Raw genomic sequence first — 17,536 nt, forward strand, 5'->3', positions numbered from 1 at the left:
AAATACAGTCTAAATTGTTTACTGTATCTGCAGCCCCTATTAAATTATTCATTTAAATTGATCTAAATGAATTGTTTACCCATCCTAGTGCACAACAGTCAATTACATCTTGAGTAATTCTTCTTCCTTTCTTTAAACCCTTCCATCAGTCATTATGTTCTCAGGAGAATTACCTCACCGATAAGAGGTAGGTGGCATTGTGTTTGTGTGTGTGTGTGAACATTGTCCTATTATGACTCTTCTGCACATTGCTTGCCAACTATTAACTGTTTTGAAACGCCCAACAGAATCCAAGAGGAAGAGTGTAATATTACCCAGCAAAGACGCCAGATATTTAGGTATTGGCTCATTTAACGTCCTCGTCTTCTGCATGTGTGTTGCGCTTTCTTGTTCCTTGCGATCTCTTTTTTCCATATATCTTTACAGTCCAGTTGTGTAAATTTCAGGATCAATAAAGACGCTTCAGGTAGATCAGGAAACAGCCTCTACAGCAGTACTGAGAATGACCTGAAGTACAATGAGCCACGGCCGTGGAGCAGTACCGACTCTGACAGCTCCATCAGAAACCTGAAGCCCGCTGTCACCAAAGCTAGCAGCTTCAGTGGGATTTCGGTTTTGACACGAGGGGATAGCTCTGGAAGCAGCAAAAGCACAGGCAGGCTTTCCAAAACAGGTATCAGCGGTGTGTGCAAAGGCAATCGGCTGCCATGGCATTTTGTTTTTGTTTATTTTATGGTGTATGCTTTTGAGTTTTTTTTTTTTTTTTTTTTGTGTGCGCTTGCCTTGAAAATGCCTTTTTATTTTTGTGGTTTTGTGGTAGGCTCCTTTTAGGATTAAGAGAATTCAAAAAAGGAGCTATACGTTGCAAGTGCTTGCATAGCACCTCCCCATACCATTTTAGCCTTCTAACATTGCAATTATATTCATATTATTACATTATACACTTAAAGAAAAATCACATTCTGTGCAAAGGCCTTTTTATTATCCTCTTCCCCCTCTTTGCTGTTGTGGATTGAATGATTGAGATCTGTCAAGATTTAAAAGGGGTTCTCCACTTGAAATAGAAAAGTGGACCCTTCTTTTTTTAAATTATTTTTAATTTTTACCGTGCTCAGTTGCAGCACCATCAGAAGTCCACCTAAAGTGGAATACCCTTTTAATAGGATTTAGTTACATCAGTTTTTTTTATTGGGATTGCAAGAAAATTTAATTTTGATTTTGTTTATGGCAGGATAGATTGATGGCTTATGCTGAAGTAATGTAATGAAACAAATCGCATGAAAATTAGATTCTCCAAGGAGTAGTCCTAGTAAAACTCCAACTAACTCCCTGCCGGTATCTTTAGCATATTTTTTTAATAGATTTTTTTCAAAGCCTTTTTAGATTTTTAGACACTTTATTTCTGAGATATACTTTTTTTATCGACTAGTCGCGTTGTCCTTTTGAGGGGTGAGGTTTTGCAGAGAGGATTCAGGGGTGCAGAGCTTGTCAATCAGCGTGGCAAACCAAGCATTTGGCTTGTTCTCCTCTGAGATGACTAATCTGTAAAGTAGGTGTATTTATATTTCCTTATTTTAAACAGATTTCACTTGGTAGAAACTCACTCATGACTAAGGGCGTTTGGCTGCTCAGGTCCTTGCAGGAGGAACCAGTGAAGGTCACATTCTGCCTATTACCTGGAACTAACAGATATTTCCAGGAGCTTTGACAACTGAAAAACTGAAACTAGCAAATATAAATACTATAACAGTTGGAAAGTAAAACCTGGAGAGGGAGTAGAGATACAGAGAGCTTCTAACAGAAGTCTGAAGTGATGGTTACAGAATACATTTCAACATTGCAGAACAAGATGGAGTCTCTTTTTCTTAAATGAAAAATACAATGTAAGTCCATGTCAGTGACAAACTACGTTCCCTAAAAATCTCCATAGGCAACGCTTTAAAATTTTTTACAGGTTACCTGTTTAGAGTTAGAGGCGGTCTAGCACTAGAATTATTGCTCTCACACGAACGTTTGCGGTGATACCTCACGTGTGGTGCGAACACCATTTACATATGTGTGTTTAACTTGCATGTGCTTCTGCGCAGGAGCACGAAGATGGAGGCACTTTAAATAGATTTATTTTTTTGATTTTTTTTTTTTTTAACTCTATCCCTTTTTTAATTTTTTTGCTCTTTTATACCTATTACAAGGAATGTAAATATCATTTGTAATAGAAATAAGGGATGACATGTCCTCTTTATGGAGAGAACTGGGGTCTATAACACAAGTCTCTCCTTTATTTTTTAAAGCATAACATCAAAGAAAATCAATGCCTTATGCTTTTTCTTTTTTTTTTTTAATGATTTACTTCTGCCCTAGACCGAAAGTGACGTCATGACGTTGCTCCGGTCCTCCTAGATCATAGAGGTAATCAGAGAAGATCTGGTCTCTACTCACTTCTGTGGCTAGCCACTCGAACTGGTGGATTGTTTCCCAGGCTCACAGGTAAGAATGGTGAGCCTACAGACCGACCGACCGACCCCAGGGCCCTGGGGCCCTACAGACAGACCCCTTCTGCTGCTTCTAAAAGAAATACAGCTGCTGATTAGCCTAAATGCATTTATAAGACAGAGAATGGCCATTAAAAAAATAAATTTGGGTGGGGGATCATGATTGATAGCTTCAGCCATAACCCCGCTAGACCATTTGAAAGCCGTATATATAATATATGCATATTGAAGTGGCTAGGGAGAACCTGTTAACTTTGTCCTGATCTTAAAAAAAAAAAATACAGAAGAGGTAATTTTGATCATTTCAAATATATACCTCCTCAGAAATTGTCCTTTATAGTCTTTTCACTTGATCACAAAAGGATGCTGTAAGGGGACTTACAACCCCCCACTACCACATCTCACTAAGTTAGCATTGTACTGGGGAGAGCTGGGGGCTTTTTGAAGTCTCAGCCCTTATCAGAAATAAGCCAGACATAGAACAACTTGTCCTTTTGCAGAGGTACTGCCCTGGGTAATCCAAGAGCTGAGTAGGTATCTATCACAACTAGTCCTCTATTCAGCTAAAGTCAGATGAGGCTAAGCTCTGCGGTCAAAGTTAATGAACTGATGGATTTAAATCGGTGAACTGTCTCCAGTGTAATTAAACGTTTCTTTTCTAGGTGATCTTTATTAAAATCATCATGGAATAAGTGTATTTGGTTTATATATTTTCCATTTGGTGGGACGGGGGAGAGAAATTAGGTGTTTTCTAGTCCAACGTGCTTTCTTACTTACTAAGATTTTCCACGCATCAGGGCCTCTAGTCCAGTCAAGGAACTCACCTACCCCTGGGTCCCCTTTGAATCGCAGGCGTGATCCTTTTTGGAAGGTATCCTGTACCAGAGGTCACAAAATCTTCTGTCCCAGGCTCAGAGTTGAGCTTGATTACACAGGATCTCCACATGAGCTTTCCCTTTTCAGGAACCATAGACATAGGGGTAGTGAATGGCCTTGGGAGTCCTACTGGTCAAATGAGAACCTCAAGTAATCATCTCTTCCTCTTTGGACTCATGCACACTGCATCTCAAAGAAGTGGCTCATACAGGCTTTTGAGCTTTTTTTGAGCTCTCATTTTTTTCTGCCTGGAAACTCCGCTCCATGTTAGCCTATGTGTCCATGCACACTATGGCTTTCTTAGGAATTTTACAGGCATATGCTCTAACAGAAAAAAAAAAAGCCCACCAAACTCTCGTTTTTTTTTTTTTTTTGAAAGGAGCTTTTGAGCAGAAAAGATGCCCAAGTGCTTGCAAAAAATGTGTAAAAAAAGAAGTTTAAAAAACCCTCAAAAAGCTTGAAAACTCACAAAAGAAAAAAAAAAAGGGAAATGAGCTGATGGGAGAATTGCTTTAAAGAAGCTCAATAAAAATGTGCAAAAGAGCACATAAAAGCACATTTTTTTTTTTTTTGAGCTGCAGTGTGCATGAGCTCTTTGCTGTTGGCTTACAAAGTCTTTTTTTTGGGGGCGCTGTGGAATGGCATCGTATTTCACAATAAACCATAAATATGGGTGTAACATGAAATTATGCCGGGAAAGGGGGAATAGTAATGGTGTAATGCTTTATTCCTTGTCCTGGAAGGCTTTCTTCACAAAGTGTGACCAGTCCCACAAAGCCTCCACGTTAATGTGCTCTAGCTGGTGGTTGCATTCTGATGTTATCACATACAATTTAGGACCAATAGTCCTGCATTATACATAAGGCTGGTGATAGCCCACCCACAACCTGGAGCGTCGGAGAGGAGAGTGACAAAAAATGTATTTCTCTACATCTAGACTTAACAAGCATTTAGCCCTTGCAGTAGGGAAGGGGGCACTAGAAGCGTATTCTCTGTATGTTATATGCTTGTGTACGTGAGTACCGGCATATAGTGGTGCACAGCTATTCTGTCTTTAAGATAGAAATTTATGTTGTATGCCCCATTATTCGCTTGTGTGAGATAGTCTGTTGTGATGTTTGGTTAAAAATTACCCCACAGCGCCTGCAGCTATGAAGGTCAGTGATGGCTTGTTTTAAAGCTCTTTTACTGCTCGGTAAAAATATATAAATACTTTATTATGCATAGTCTGGGCACAGGTGCACTTTAAATTGACGAATTGGTTAGAAGCTGAATAAATTGTAGGCCTTTAAGATCATTAGTGTACTATTAATGGTATTAATTTAAGTCCTGACTGCATTATTTAGAGCAGAGACACCACTGTGCTTAACCTGTTTAGCAGTGTGTATTACAGAAATTGACTGGATCTGAACAGTCTGCCTGTGTGAAAGGGGCCTAAGCTGGGTCCCGCCCGGCCTGAATGTCGGGAGACATTTGCCAGTTCAAATAAAAAATAAATAGTAATAAAAAAAAAAATGTGTATGTCAGATGTGCATGCTGGAAAACCAGTAGCCGACCGACTCCCGATCAGCGGTCTCAGCCAATGGCAGAGATCGCAGCTTGGCGTGTTCTCGCAGCTGGTCCTACAGGCTTCTGTCAAAGGCTCATGACCGACTCCCATTCAGCACTCCCAATAGCTCAGCGGGGGAGATCGCTATACTAACGTGACGTCGCATAGTTAGTACAGCGGCTCTGCTGGGTTGAACAGAAGAAAATCGAATAGGGAGTACCAAGATTTAGTGTATATATAATAGATGATTTGTAGTGTTATTGTTCTATACACTTCTTTGTTACTATTGTCTATTATCATTCCTTTACCTGTTTTGTGTATGAAAGGCCTTTGCATATCTATTGTAGAATTAGTTCTCAAAATACTTCTGTCATATCAAACACCTGCAAACAAACAACTAACATCTTGTTGAAGCTGCATGATGGTATGCATGAGAATATAGGTCTCTGCCATTTTTAGATGCCAGTTTGCCACCTATGTTTTACAAGCTGGCTAGGCTAGCAGCTTACATTGGGTTTACCTAGGTGCATATGAGCAATGCCCTCCATTCTCATGCAGATCTGTACCTGGAATATTCCAGATTTACAGGGTTGTTCCATTAGTTCAGCAATGTGTGGCTTGTTTGCGCTTTTCTTTTTGGCTTGCATTGCTGTGACTGTGCTTAATGTTGCATGATGTGCCTGCTTCTACAGTACTGCTTTCTCTGTTTTTAAGGTTATCCATCTGCCTGCACCCTGTAAAGGCCTCCATTTTGTACTCTTCTCTGTAACTTTTAAAATGTAGTCCTATTTAGCTTTACTTGATGAAAGTTTCCACCCAGATGTAATATTCTCAGCCAAGTGCTGCTTTTAACCACTCAATGAATTGTTACATCATTGGTAGTGCAGTGATGAAGGGACCCCGACCAGAATATTCACATGGTCTCATTTTCCAAGAAAAAGATCTCCATACTATAGAATAATAAAAAGGAATCCAGCTGCAAAAAAGTGGTAGATTTTTTCTTTTTTTTTTCTTTTTCTTTATTGCTTTTGAGAGCGGGAGCAGAAAATAACAAGTGCAGGAAAATCTCTATGTGGGCAATATGAAATTTGTTGGCTGTCATCTCCTTGATGGTCTCCCAAAATTGAAATTCCTATTTTGTCAAAGCTAGATTTGAACGGCAAGGTATGAAGTACAGTGAATTACAGTAAACAACAATGATCAGCCACAGATAAGCCAATTTTCTGGAGTGCTTTTTGATCCTCTGTTATGGGTGATGCCACATCATTGCACTTTGTTGTAAGTGAAACCTGTATTGACTAGAACATCTAGGATTCTGCCGATACTGACTTTCAGCAAATGTAAATATGCAACGTGCAGCACTAATATACCAAAAACGTGAAACCGTTTTTTTAAATAAAACATACACATATAAAATAACAGATCACCAAAATGTTGTCAATCCAGTGACATTCAGTGCTCAAAATAATGTCCACAAGAGTGCAGGAGGAGTTTCAAAGCTCCAAAGGAAGCACCCCAAAGTCCAAAAGGTATAGGAGTGTGCTTTGTTTTCCAGAACCCAGTGGCTCTCAAACAAAGAGGAAGCCAAAAGCTCTTCAGGGAAAATCCCAAAATTTGCTTGCGGTAGGTGATGCAATCCCGCCAATGCTAATGTCAGAAACCTATAAGATATTAATACTCATAGTATAGTATATAGTGCAGTATATCTTTATAAATATAGCTTACTGATATGAGGAAACATGCTCACATTTCAAATAAAACAGACCGGCATCAATAGCCAATAAGCTGCAGCAATTGTATCATCCCTTCTGGCTGGCAGCCGCTGTGCATGATAAGATCATGTTAGGCACCTACAACGCGTTTTGTCATTCATGTGACGTCAGGGTCGTGGCTGACTTATTTACTGAAGTTCCCTGACCGTTATGGAACGGAAATTACTTTAGTCTTTAAAAAAAAGGGAATGTTCACCTAAGCATGTGTAGTGAACTTTTATTATGCATTTGCTTGCAAATGATTGGTTAATTCACATGAACACAGCTTCGCTCTAAAGTCAGGTTAATGTTAATTTCTCTTTCATTGACGGACACAGCTCCAGATCTTCTTGACCATTGGGTTATGCTGCCTCCTACAGGAGTAAGACACTAGGCAGGAAAAAAAACTTTACCACACCTATGGGGGCAGTCCCTGGGGGTATACTCCCACTTCCAGCTATAGGCATGGTTTCCTTCTGCCTAGTCAGAAGTAAGGACCTAGTTCCTTGCTGGAATCTCTGGTTTTAGCATTTTCTTTTTTTCTTTTTTTTTTTAAACCGACTTTTTTCCTCCTTTTTTAATATTTTCGGTTTCTCTGAGAACTGCAATCAATTGCTGGACTCACTGGATATTCTGGATCTCTACGGTCTCCCCAGTCCAGCCAGCGAGCGTGACTCGATCTCAGTTCCACGCTAGGTCGGCCGCGACATAGCCCCACTGGATGGGGGCTGGCCGGCGATTGAAATGTCTTGCGAGTGCGCTCAGACCTGGTTACGGCCTGAGTCGCAGCGTACCTCTGGCCCGCAGCACCCCATTCCAAGATGGTGCGGTGGTCTTCATGGAGTGGTGCCCACCCGGTTTCCATGGTGTGGTAAGTAGTGTTCCCCCTTTCACTGGTTGCCTGTGGGGGTGGATGTAGGCCTCTCCCTAGGATGTCAGACCCCCCCCAGTTCACGTCCCACAGAAGCGCCCCCCCCCCCTCTTTTATCAGTCCTGCTGTGGACCATCCCCCATTTGCCCACACCTAGCCCCCCCAGGGGTGTCCATACAGTCCTTGCTGTTGTGGGGATGAGAGCGGGTGATGGGGGCCGGGGGGCAGTACTGGTAGGGCTCTGGCCGGGGCCCCCCACTTCCTGCCCATTCGTTTCTAGGGGTCTTTCCTCCCCCCCCCCCACAGGCTACCAGGAAACTCGCCACAAACTTGGCCCTTCTCTACTCACAAGTGGGCCTTTTCATTCTTCAGGATCTTAGGACAAGTTCCAATGAACGAAAGAGAAAATTGGATTATGGTCTTACCGTAAAATCCTTTACTCTGATGTTAATTGACAGATCCACCCCTCTATTGAGTTGGGTTATAAATTCTTCTGACACTGCTTGCAACAAAACTGAGTGCCTATAGCAGGAAGTGGGAGAATACCCCCAAGGACTTCCCCATAGGCGTGAAAGTTTTTTCCTGCCTAGTGTCCTACTCCTGTAGCGGGCAGCATAACACCGTGGTCAAGAAGATCTGGAGCTGTGTCCGTCAAAGAATTTTAGGGAAAAGTATTTTATGGTAAGACAAAAATCCAACAGTTTCTGTTTATTTAGTAAAGCAGCTTCTTTAAAGAAGAAGAAGTAAACTTCAAAGTGAAAGGTGAGCTCTTACCATTATTTGCAAGTAGATGCAGCCCACTTGGCCTTTATGGCACACACCCTATGAGTGTGTCCTCCAGCACCAACCTGACATAGGTTGTCAGTTTTTACCCCCTCTCCAGCTAGCGCCATCTCCTTCGCTGCTACTTTCCGAGTTCCCCATCGTCCTCTTCAGTTATTCTGCTGCCTCTGATGATTTGACTCAATGCACAGGTATTCCTTGCATCTGTAAGGAACAGAAGTTTCCACTGCACAGCACATGCACTGTACCAATTGTACCTAGAAAACTCAAAACAAAAGAAGCATCATTCATATTTTATTCAATACAGGTTTCCTTTGAAGAGGCCAAAAACAATGAGGAAATGTTATTTGATTGGCACCATTTGAACTAATTTATTGATTACAGGTACTTGTATAGTGCTGTCAATTTACGCAGCGCTTTACATATATATTGTATATTCACACCAATCCCTGCCCTCAAAGAGCTTATAATCTAAAGTCCCAAACCCACATTCATACATACACATACTAGGGCCAATTTAGACGGGATCAAATTAATCTACCAGCAAATCTTTGGAGTGTGGGAGGAAACTGAAGTACCCGACGGAAACTTACACAGGGAGAAAATGGAAACTCCAGGCAGGTAGTGTCGTGATTGGAAATTCAACCAGCACAACAGGACCATTAATTGATTAGTGCCACCTAACTGCATCATATCTAAACTCATTCTAAATATTGAACCACAAGGTTGGAATTACAATACTTTAGCACTCAGTGAAAACTTAAAGCCTTACAGACAAAATGGCTGCCGTCAGGCTCTGCAGATGATTGGTGCTCTTTTAACACTCTGCATGTTTTGCTGTATGTCTCTCATTTCTGCATTCCTTGGTTATCAGGGGGTTAAGCAGCCCCCCCTAACCGTCAAGGGGATCAGTTTCTATGCCTATGTCTTTGTGCATGTTGTTTTTAACTGTAGGTGAAGAAAAATACCTATATATCTTTTTCATTGCTCCTTTCCTGTAGGTTCAGAGTCTTCTAGTAGTGTAGGGTCGTCCACTGGTTCTCTGTCCCACACCCAGCAGTCTCTTCCAGTAACCGCCATAAACCAACCCACACATGGCACAGCTGCCGTCTATCCGACTGTCAGCACTAGTAATTCTCTTCCCTTTGATGGTGGCATAAGTGGGCAAGTGGCTCCATCTAGCACTAGCTTCTTTTTGCTTCCCTTGGAAGCTGCAGGCATTCCTCCTGGCAGTATTCTGATCAACCCACAAACAGGTTTGTACTCTCTCATTAACCCTCATTTAATGCCAGGGCATTGTTATTTTTTTTTTCTTGTGCGTCTATATAGTGTTTAAGCAACATATGTTCTGTCTTTGTAACATGAATGTTCATTTTAATGTCAACCTGTCGTGTTTTTGCTGTACAGTTTGTTTGCAGATATTTTTCCACCAACGCCCTCAGGATCAAGTCTTTCAAAGGGGTTTCCTAGCAAAGAATCAGATAAATTTAGACATTGAGACCACATGTACAGGGCGCGAAGGTGGTGCCAACATGATCGGGGTACCCTCAAAGCAGCAAACCTTTCAAGCACCTTGTTGACTTTGAACCCTTGCTGTAGGATTATGCTGCTAACAAAACCTACAATTTGGCAGACCTTTTGTATCTGCCCTGCCCCGACCCGCTCTGCTCCTCTCCTGTGGCCTATCTGTGGACCTTGCTGCACTGGTGATGGCCACTTACACTCTCCTGTACTGTAAGCCTATCTAATCTACCATATTCCCTCTGCCTGTTGTAGAGATCAGGTACTCACAATGAAACTGTGTGAGAGTTGTACCAGCTTAGTACAAAACAGGTTTCAGGCACCAGGTGAATTTCAATAACTATTCCTTTGCAATTTGAATTAGAAGTGAACTAAAATAGATTTTATATCTGTGCCCAAAGTAGTCCATTTAAGGCAAAGTGACTGTGTCTTTGCAAAAGAACCCCCCTTTGCGTTGCGTCTTTTAAGGTTCTTTGCAGTAAAAGCAAGTAAGCAAAAAAAAAAAAAACCTCTGTAGTGTATATTAACTTGCTTTACTAAACAAAAATGTTGAACTTGTAGGAAAAACAGTATACTGCATACAGAGTATCGCAGGAATATAAACACACACAAGCTATCTATCCTTCCCAGCAAATACACATGGATAATATATGCCAGAGGTACCTATTTTTCAGTCTTTCTGGTGTTATCCCTAGGTCTCCTTCCTGCAAACATCCTGCCTCCATTGTTCAGCACATGGCTGTATTTCAAATCCATTTCCCTCCCCATACTGCCTGCCTACATAATTTCCTGTCCCGAGCTTCATGAACCAGTCCAACAAGTTAATTGGTATGAATAGGAGAAGCCCAACTTCTTAAATTTGCTATAAAAAAAAAACACTAAAATAGCCATAGCAACACAGCCCCCCAGACCACTGATACTTGCCTTGCTGGTACTGCCCTGTCATTTCTCCCACGTCACTGCCAGCAACAATATCTAGCATTTTTTGTATGGGGGAGTGTGTAAACCTCCCCCATGTGACAATGTTGGGGTCAATGGTGTCTAATCACCAAGCCTGAACCGTACCACATGATAAGAGTGATGTACCTGCTCCCCCTAGTGTCTGCCACAAGTGACACTCGGAATTTTAGTGCTGGTTGTGACGAAGAAAGGCATAATAGGGAAGAACTGAAAAAGTTTGTATCCGTTGGTTAGGGACCCCTTTTGCAAATAGACTGTCGCTTTGTTCTGACGGTGTCTCTTTTTCAAGTGTAAGAAGGGGTCAGTTTTCCTGGACTTGCTCATTAATCTCAATTGTTTATCAAAAGTACACTCTATAGCCAAAGGTACGTGGACACCCCTACATTTGATTTGAGTTTAGGTGTTTCTTTTGAAGAGTACTGTTGATGCCACGGCATTCAAAGACCTTTTACACAAGTGTAAACTTCCAACCTTATGGGGAAGGTCCTGTTCTGTTGCAGCATGGTTGTGTCACTATGTACAAAACCAGCTCTTTTAGGACATGGTTTGATGAGTTTGGTGTGGAGGAACTCACATGGTCTGCAACGAGCCCTGACCTCAACTCCTCTGAACACTTGGCATGAATAAGAAGGCTAGTTGTGATCCGGCTCTTCTTATCTGACACAAGTACCTGACCTCACAAATGCTCTTATGGCTGAATGGGAACAAATTCTTACACACATTCTCCATAGTCTTCTGGAAAGCCTTCACATAAGGTTCTTATTTATATATAAATATGTGATTGTCAGATTTCCACAGATTTTTGACCATACAGTGTATCAGTATAGATGTTGTCTTCCACCACTGCCACCATGCTGCTCTACATACAGTAAAGTGGGGCTCATTTATAAAAGGTTTCTATATCATTCTTTGTCTCCCCCCACCCTTAAATGTGTGTATATAAATTCTTTTCCCTCTACATAGTTATATGGCTTGCCAAGAATGCAACCGATATATACAACCAGCTAATCGAGCACACTCAGTAGATTGTCTTTGCCAGTCCTTTCGTGCAGACTATAAAATGTTGTAAACAATATTTTATACACACATCCTCAGTTTGAATCACTAGACTTTATCTTGTCTGTCCAAAGTTCAAGGTGGCAACAGAAGGTTCTGCATTTCCCATTGTCCATGTCACAGTTGTATAGGGTTATACATGTGTTTAGTTTATGACTAGGTGAATTAAAATTGGAGATATTTTAACACTAATTACTTTTACTAAAGATAATTTTCAATATGTGGGTGTGTATTGATCCAAGCTGGTTTTCAGCAGTTTTCCACACACTAACCAGAAGGAAACCAGTTGGGTGTATTTCATTTTACAGCATCTGTACTCTTAACAATGAATTACATGTTTGACGTGGACCAGTGAAACTATTCACATACCATGTCTGTGGGATCCCTCTTGAAGCGGGTGTGATCTACTTCGTCCAATCAGACACTGCTTTGCATTCATTGAGAAAATGAAAAGCATTTCCTGAATGGCACCTGTGCCAAGCGGCTGACCTCCTGTGTTCAGTGTCTGAGTGGACAGACATTACTGGAGTAGCGGTGTCCACTAAAGTGTTTTTCATGGAGATAAAAGAGCCAGCAGCTCAATTTTCCGCAATTAATACATTTTTGGGTGTGGTACAAAATACAGGGCTTACGCGTTTCGTCGTGTAGCCCTAATCATAGCTAATCTAACTATGTAAAAAAGGAATACATGTAATTCATCTTGTTGTAAAATGAAAGCCACCCAACTGGTTTCCTTCTGCATAGACTGCTTTTTATTCATTACGAAAGATCGAGCTGCAGGCTTTCTTTTATCTACATTTGTTTACATTTGTTTGGGTACTAGGAAGACACTACAGGCTAGTACACCGACCTCTCACCTCCTCCTTTTCTACCATAGTAAAGTGTTTTCTAGCTTTCAGTGGCATCCCCCAGGTATGGTATATGCATAGTTACATTGGTCCAAGCTGGACCTATCTAACTAAAGATTTATTCAAGGTTTAAAACAAAGTATGTATCTTTGCAATGTTAAGAAATATATATGCAGTTAATCTCTGCAATACAAGCATATTTTCCAATGTTGTATCCTTTAAAAAAATAAATGTAAGTACAGAAAAATATTTGTTGATCTGCCAGGAATCAGAGTGGCTAACTTGTAGTGAGCTGACAACGCTGCCTTGTCATTGAAATCCCAGCATAGTCAGCCCTGCTCAATTCTCCTTGCTGGACTACAGCACAGCTTTCCCTAATAGAGAGGGGGGGGGGTGTGTTCTGTGGTCCAAAATTTAAATCTGGCCAGGGTGACAACATTACTTGGAATGCTCTCCAGTTACCAAAAAAGCAGATTAAAACTGTTAATGTGACTGTGAATCTGTCAGCTTCTTTGTGATCCTTAAAATCTACAGTCACATTTCATTAATGTCTGTGACCCCACTTGAGAGATTCACTTTATTTGTATTGGTGAATATTGTCACCAGGACTGAAAGTGACTGAAAACCCAAAGTAGAGCAGCACTTGACAAAAAAAGGAAAGTTAAAGCCAAATTTCATGTTACCTGACCATCTGAATAGTTTGTTTTGACCAAGCTTGCTGAAAAACAATTTCAATAATTATTCTACTGCTCTCAGAGAATTACCACCAATTTATTATGTCTCTGAGACCGAACGTTAAAAAAAAAAAAAAAAAATACTCTTCTCGGTGGGATGCATAAAAAAAGAAAAACTTGACATCTTGATGTTTGTTTAAAATCATTACTCTATCCATCACATTCAAGATCTGGCTTTAGATATCTTTTAATATCCAGAACACAGGTTTAGGATGAGAGAATTATTATACCTTGATTTATTTTTGTTTAGTTTACTTTGTTATATGCGAAGGTCTATAATAATGTGCAACACGATGAGCTTGTGTTGATGGCGTCCGTTTGGGACGCTTACATGATAATTCAGAATGCATTGACAAGTGCAATTGACTTGCAGTTTACCTCCTTCAAGTGGATTTTGCATTCCTATAAACGGATATGGGATTGCAAAACCCTTCTGACACAAAAAAAAAAATGCTGACACAGACCCTTTAAAATGGGTTTACATGCAGATGTTAACATAAAGTCCTGGGAACTGTCTTTTCTGTGTTGGATTTATAAGAAAGAAATAGAAGATCTTAAATGCTTTCACCTTTTCTTGGAAAATGCACTGTTTAGGCTCTCTCCAGTGTTGGTTAAATGAGAAACAGCCTTGGCCTTTAAACACATGATCCCTACTGAAGAAGAGTATTGGCCACTGTAAAGACTAATCCATCTCAGCAGAGATCACTTGACCAAATGCTTAGGTTTTTTGTTTATGATCAGCAGTAGAGGGATCCAGGTGTAGCATTTTCTCCAGAAGAGAGAAGTGTCCTTAGGCTCAGTCGTTCTGAAGAATTGATGGTGGTTGTTTTGCCTAAATTTTGTGAGGTGTGCCCAACTTGTCTGTTCTAAGTCTCTTGTCTAATTTGCTGTTTTCACAGGTCAGCCATTTTTAAACCCAGACGGCACTCCAGTTGTGTACAATCCTCCTGTAACTCAGCAGCCGGTTAGGACCCAAGTGCCTGCGCCCATTCCCCCTCCTCCTCCACCACCACCACCACCCCCACCACCAGCCCCTCCACAGCAAGCTCCCAACCACATGCTATCACAGGTATGTACTGAGCCAGACTGATAACTCTATCTGTCTTTCACCAGAATGTTACTACCTGGTCTACATGTCATGTAGAACTAGACTGTAATAGATTTATTTCTGTGCATTTCCACTCATGCTGCTATCTATTATAAAGGGCAGTGCAAGGACTCCAAAACTTAAAGGTCATAGTCCCCAAACAATAAATGTGACATCAAATATTCAAAAGAAGATTGGAAAGCGAAATCCCTTTACTTGCACAGGCGGTAGGGTACTTAAAGCCACCTTCGGTTCTCTGCCACCTTATGTACAATATACAGTATCTCACAAAAGTGAGTACACCCCTCACATTTTTGTAAATATTTTAGTGACAACACTGAAGAAATGACACTTTGCTACAATGTAAAGTAGTAAGTGTACAGCTTGTATAACAGTGTAAATTTGCTGTCCCCCTCAAAATAACTCAACACACAGCCATTAATGTCTAAACTGCTGGCAACAAAAGTGAGTACACCCCTAAGTAAAAATGTCCAAATTAGGCCCAATTAGCCATTTTCCGTCCCCGATGTCATGTGCCTCATTAGTGTTACAAGGTCTCAGGTGTGAATGGGGAGCAAGTGTGTTAAACTTGGTGTTATTACTCTCACTCTCTCATACTGGTCACTGGAAGTTCAACATGGCACCTCATGGCAAAGAACTCTCTAAGGATCAGAAAAAAAGAATTGTTGCTCTACATAAAGGTGGCCTAGGCTATAAGAAGATTGCCAAGACCCTTTAACTGAGCTGCAGCATGGTGGCCAAGACCATACAGTAGTTTAACAGGACAGGTTCCACTCAGAACAGGCCTCGCCATGGTCGACCAAAGAAGTTGCGTGCACGTGCTCAGCCTCCTATCCAGAGGTTGTCTTTGGGAAATAGACATGTAAGTACTGCCAGCATTGCTGCAGAGGTTAAAGGGGTGGAGAGTCAGCCTGTCAGTACTCAGACCATACGCCACTAATTGCATCAAATTGGTCTGCATGGCTATCGCCCCAGAAGGAAGCCTCTTCTAAAGATGGTGGACAAAACAGTCTGCAAGACTAAGGACATGGCTTACTGGAAACATGTCCTGTGGTCTGATGAGACCAAGATAAACTTATTAGGTTCAGATGATGTCAAGCGTGTGTGGCGGCAACCAGGTGAGGAGTACAAAGACAAGTGTGTCTTGCCTACCCTCAAGCATGGAGGTGGGAGTGTTATGGTCTGGGGATGCATGAGTGCTGCCGCCACTGGGGAGCTACAGTTCATTGAGGGAACTATGAATGCTAACATGTACTGTGACATACTGAAGCAGAGCATGATCCCCTCCCTTTGGAGACTGGACCGCAGGGCAGTATTCCACTAGAACAACCCCAAACACCCCTCCAAGACAACCACTGCCTTGCTAAAGAAACTGAGGGTAAAGATGATGGACTGGCCAAGCATGTCTACAGAACTAAACCCTATTGAGCATCTGTGGGGCATCCTCAAACGGAAGGTGGAGGAATGCAAGATCTCTAACATCCACCAGCTTCGTGATGTCGTCATGGAGGAGTGGAAGCGGACTTCAGTGGCAACCTGTGAAGCTCTGGTGAGCTCCTTGCCCAAGAGGGTTAAGGCAGTGCTCGAAAATAATGGTGGCCACACAAAATATTGACACTTTGGGCCCAACTTGGACATTTTTACTTAGGGGTGTACTCACTTTTGTTGCCAGCGGTTTAGACCTTAATGGTTGTGTTATTTTGAGGGGACAGCAAATTTACACTGTTATACAAGCTGTACACTCACTACTTTACATTGTAGCAAAGTGTAATTTCTTCAGTGTTGTCACATGAAAAGATATAAAAAATTATTTACAAAAATGTGAGCGGTGTACTGACTTTTGTGAGATATTTTAACTCTTAAAGAGTCCACGAGCTCTGGAAAGTCAGTCCACTGCGCAAAAATGTTAAGATGGTCCCTACTGGGAATGGAATGTCTCCTCAGGGTAATCGACTACATCCTTAAAGGCATCTTATCTGTCCATGTAAGGTGCATACCAGTACTCCAAAAAAAGAACCAAAAAGTCCACATAGTGTAAAGTTGTATATATAAAGATATGATTAGAAGAAAGTATTAACTACTTACAATATAAAAGATCACAAGCCATTGTCTGTAAAAAGCAGGTCCCAGGAGTTTGGCAAGCTACTTCCTGGTTACGAGGTGCGCGGTGATGTCACGGTCGATAGCTCTGCCCTACGTGTTTTGTTATAACTGATGTCATCGGGGGCACAGAACACTGTATTCAACTCCAGTGTAAGGTAAATGAAATGAGCCTGCCTTTCACTTACCTTACACTGGAGCTAAATACAGAGTGCAGCAGTACCTGTATGTTATATTTTGGTGCCCGATGTGCTCTCTGCCAGCACCTGAATACAGAGTGTAATCTTGGGGGACTGATACTGCAGTCTTGAAGCAGCACTGATCTGTTAAGCTTTTTATGTATGACCGAGCCACATTAATTACCTTGCTAAAGTTGTAAAAATGCACCTTTCGCAAAACTGGTGTGCTAGAAAACTTCATATTCTGCTGCAGACATACTCCCCCCCCCCCCCTCTAATTCTGACACCGGGTGCAAGCTCCCGATGTTTGCTGGTCGCTCTCTGTATGCCACACTCCAGTCCTAAGGAGAATTGGGAAGCTGCCCACACCATTTTTAAAGCCAATGTTCATTTTTTTAAATTTGCCGGCTGCACAAACTAGATGGTGGTGGCTAATGTGTGGTTAAATAATTGTGTGGCAGTTTATACTCTGCCGGACATTTATTAATTTTGTCAGACAGCTGGGCAATGCTAAACGGGAACAGTGAGACAATTTGAGACAGATTTATGATAATTAGTCTGCTTTGTTCATTAATTCATCCCTCAGCTGCTCTGAAATAGTACTATGACAGAATAAATCCTGTCTCTGGCCTCTACCTAATTGGGCCTCTATTTTGAGTGAAAATCTGTCTCCTCTCCATTGGTAAATGTGTTGCAAACCAGTGTGGC

At 41.5% G+C, this 17,536-nt stretch overlaps 1 protein-coding gene across 8 annotated transcripts in view; it reads left to right on the plus strand.

Annotated features, from left to right (window-relative positions):
- The window catches only part of R3HDM1 (R3H domain containing 1), a 277,140-nt gene that overhangs the window by 196,266 nt on the left and 63,338 nt on the right, over nt 1-17,536 (plus strand). For 6 of the 8 annotated variants that reach the window (XM_082261129.1, XM_082261122.1, XM_082261125.1 and 3 more), the window contains 5 exons: nt 150-187; nt 288-338; nt 447-673; nt 9,324-9,578; nt 14,341-14,510. In XM_082261129.1, the coding sequence (XP_082117255.1) occupies nt 150-187; nt 288-338; nt 447-673; nt 9,324-9,578; nt 14,341-14,510 (741 nt within the window). The remainder of the gene's footprint in view (nt 1-149; nt 188-287; nt 339-446; nt 674-9,323; nt 9,579-14,340; nt 14,511-17,536) is intronic. The other 2 variants (XM_082261127.1, XM_082261128.1) reach the window with 1 other exon arrangement.

The sequence above is a fragment of the Pelophylax lessonae genome (genome assembly GCF_965119305.1).
Source record: "Pelophylax lessonae genome assembly, chromosome: 6".
Taxonomy (NCBI): domain Eukaryota; kingdom Metazoa; phylum Chordata; class Amphibia; order Anura; family Ranidae; genus Pelophylax; species Pelophylax lessonae.